Source organism: Gossypium hirsutum, chromosome A10, assembly GCF_007990345.1.
Source record: "Gossypium hirsutum isolate 1008001.06 chromosome A10, Gossypium_hirsutum_v2.1, whole genome shotgun sequence".
Classification (NCBI taxonomy): Eukaryota; Viridiplantae; Streptophyta; class Magnoliopsida; order Malvales; family Malvaceae; genus Gossypium; species Gossypium hirsutum.
Genome location: NC_053433.1, coordinates 96588224 through 96591203, shown reverse-complemented (window position 1 = coordinate 96591203; position 2980 = coordinate 96588224). Strand labels below are relative to the sequence as shown.

Genomic DNA, 2980 nt, shown 5'->3' with positions numbered 1-2980 from the left:
TTATTCCAAATCAAACCTCTTCATGTTGAAAAAACTATCGATGATCGTCAAAGGAGGTGGAAGTAAGGACGATGAGAACCACAGGGGTGGCATTTGCTCGCCATACTGCCAACCAACCGACTGCCTTGGACGAATGGAGGTTGCTAAAAACGGAAGCCAATTTGAAGGTGGGTTGGGGAGATTGGGCTTAACAAGTTAATCGGTGATAAATTGAATTAAATGTTTCAAAATTAAATACAAAATTTTATAACCATTATAATTTATTTGGTATATTAATATAAATTAAATATAGAATATAATTATATTGTTTGTAATTATAAATATATATTGATTTCGTAAATTATTTTTATTTTTTATAATAATAAAATATTTTATTTTAATTTTATTAAGGTTATATTTGATAAACTAAAAATTAAGTATTGAAAAAATAAGTATCAAAAATTGAAGTGTTGAATTTAAGTTATAAAATTTATTTGGTATATTATTTAAAATTAAATATTGAGTATAATTATATTATTTTATAAAGGATAATATAATCTTAAATAAAAATCATTGAATTTATTCTAGTAGGTTACAAGGAATAAGTTGGTTTTTACCTTTTTTTTTTGCAAAAAAAAAAATCTTTAGTAATTTTCATTCCCTTTAAAAAATTAATTTTCAATTCATTGAATATTTTCAATATTTTATCAAACATTGCCTAATATAATATTTTTTATTATTTATGATAATTGTTGACAAAAATAAAAAATATAATAAATTTTTTATTTATTTAAAAAATAAAGAGATAATTTATATTAAAATTTAAAATAAAATCAATTTAACATTTTAATATTAAATGTTAATTTTTTAAAAAAAAGTATATTTAATTATCTTGAAAGTTGTCGTTTTCAATATAATAAGTATTATCAAACACAACTTTATTTATTTCTCGAAACATAGCAAGATTACATTGGGACTTTACTTACATGACAAAATGTAAGTTTTATTAAGAATTACAGACATTGTTATAACCCCACATTTGTATCTATTATAAGCCAACAATAATTATACAACAAAGAGCGACGCTATAGCCACATTCGACATTCAAAACGACCACCATATTTATCACTAGTTCAATGGATGTTCTTGTTCTAGTTTTCGAGTTTCATCATGCTCGTAAAAACCCGAACCCGGTAGGGATGATGTTAGTGATGTTCAAGAGTCCAGCAACGGTGCTTCCGATGACTTGTAAGGTTGAAGACAATCCCCCGATGGATGCAAGGGAGGTGTTGCAATTGGAGAGCGGAGTTTTTACGGCTAAGTTGCAGTTGTTGATCAATGAAGGGACAAGGAATTGCAATGGATCTAATAATATGGAGAACATGCCAGATCCATTTGTGGTTGAACTCGAAACCACGTTTCCACCACACTGAAGTTGCACCAATGCATCTAAAACACATTTATACCAAATACATATATAACTCAGCATTTGTGATCATTTTTTCGGGAAAATATGATGATAGAAAAGTAGAAGCTTACTAGGGAAAGCTGGGGTTGCAGTGCCGTTTACACCCATGTTGCCATCGACAGTACAAAATACAGTCCCTTGGATCCTAATCAAGCCAAGGAGGCCGCTAATGAGTCCACCTAGTTGAGCTTCAGCAATTAGAGGTATCAATGCCATTGCAGCAAGCAAGAGACAAACCAACATAAGTGTTTTCAAGGCCATGAAGTTTTTGGTTAATTAACCGAGTTAATATCAATGAAAATGATCCACTCTTGCAGCTGTGATGTTCGACAACCCTAGTTATTTATAGGCAACTTAGAGGGCAAGTTGGTGCTAAAATCTTCCACACAAGTTGGGGACCTTCACCATCAGCACCATGCACGCCACCATTGTAGGCTTCACCTACGTGGGGGCTAAACCTTGCCCCCTAGACTTTGGCATAGCTTAACATTGTTGTTGGAAAAAAAAAAAACTCACTTAGAAAAGAAAAAGCAATTGAGAAGTGATTTGAGATTTTCTAATATTTGGCATTACTATGAAAAAAATACGGTGAGAAGATAAAATGGTAATAAAGTACATCATTTTTAAAAAATATATTGTTAGATTATAAATAATCTATATGTACTATTTTTAATTTTTAAATGAGTTGAATTTACGAATCAATCCAACATTAATTTAATTAGGAAAAAATTTTATAGTATATCTTAAAAAAAAATGAATATTATTATAAGAAAGTTTTTTTCTAATTCTAATCCTATATGGAATTTATAAAATATAATTTAAAAACAGAATAAATTTAAAAAAAAACTATATATATTAAGATTTAAACATAGTGTAGCAGCCAATTTTGACTCAGACCAGCAAACCAAAAATAAAACCTAAAATATAATAAATAAAATAAAAGTCCAATAGTCCATTTACAATGTTAAACAGCCTAAACCCAACAAGCCCAACAAGCCCAAAAGTTTAAAAACCCTAACTCAACTACCCAAAACATCTCAGCAACCCTAGCCCCAATCTTTTCAGCCGCCGCTCCTCACCAATGGCCACCACGCACGCCACCACCGGTACACGCCTCCTCGCACGCGTCTGGTCGCCCACTTCACCTACAAAACGAGACTAGCACGCAAACAAAAAGAAACAACAAACAAGAGGACAAAAATGATAGCAAACAAAAGAAACAACGAAGAAACAAACAAAATAGAAATAAGAACAAGCATGTATTCGGCTATAAAAGCCATTTTCATTCCCTTTATTTTTTTTACGCATATTAAGCAATCAAACAAAAAACGAACACTAGCAATCAAAGCAAAAAACATACAAAAAGGTTGATCTCTGATTTTATTTTCTTTATTTTCACTTCATTTTATTTCTTTAATATTTCTTTTCAATTTTAATACAAATCTGTTAAACAAAGTGGGCATAAAATGAATAAAGGGAAAGAGGAGAAGGGTGACTTACTGGATCCACCTCGTAGCCGCATCGTCGGAGCTC

At 30.7% G+C, this 2980-nt stretch overlaps 1 protein-coding gene across 1 annotated transcript; it reads right to left on the bottom strand.

Moving 5' to 3' along the window:
- Positions 1-902: 902 nt before the first annotated feature.
- LOC107895981 (phylloplanin) lies at positions 903-1965 on the bottom strand. Its single transcript, XM_016821158.2, has 2 exons — positions 1519-1965; positions 903-1428 (listed from the first exon to the last, which is right to left on the bottom strand). The coding sequence occupies exons 1-2, from the start codon at positions 1706-1708 to the stop codon at positions 1148-1150; spliced, it is 471 nt and encodes a 156-aa protein (XP_016676647.1). The 5' UTR covers positions 1709-1965; the 3' UTR covers positions 903-1147.
- Between the last annotated feature and the right edge of the window lie 1015 nt (positions 1966-2980).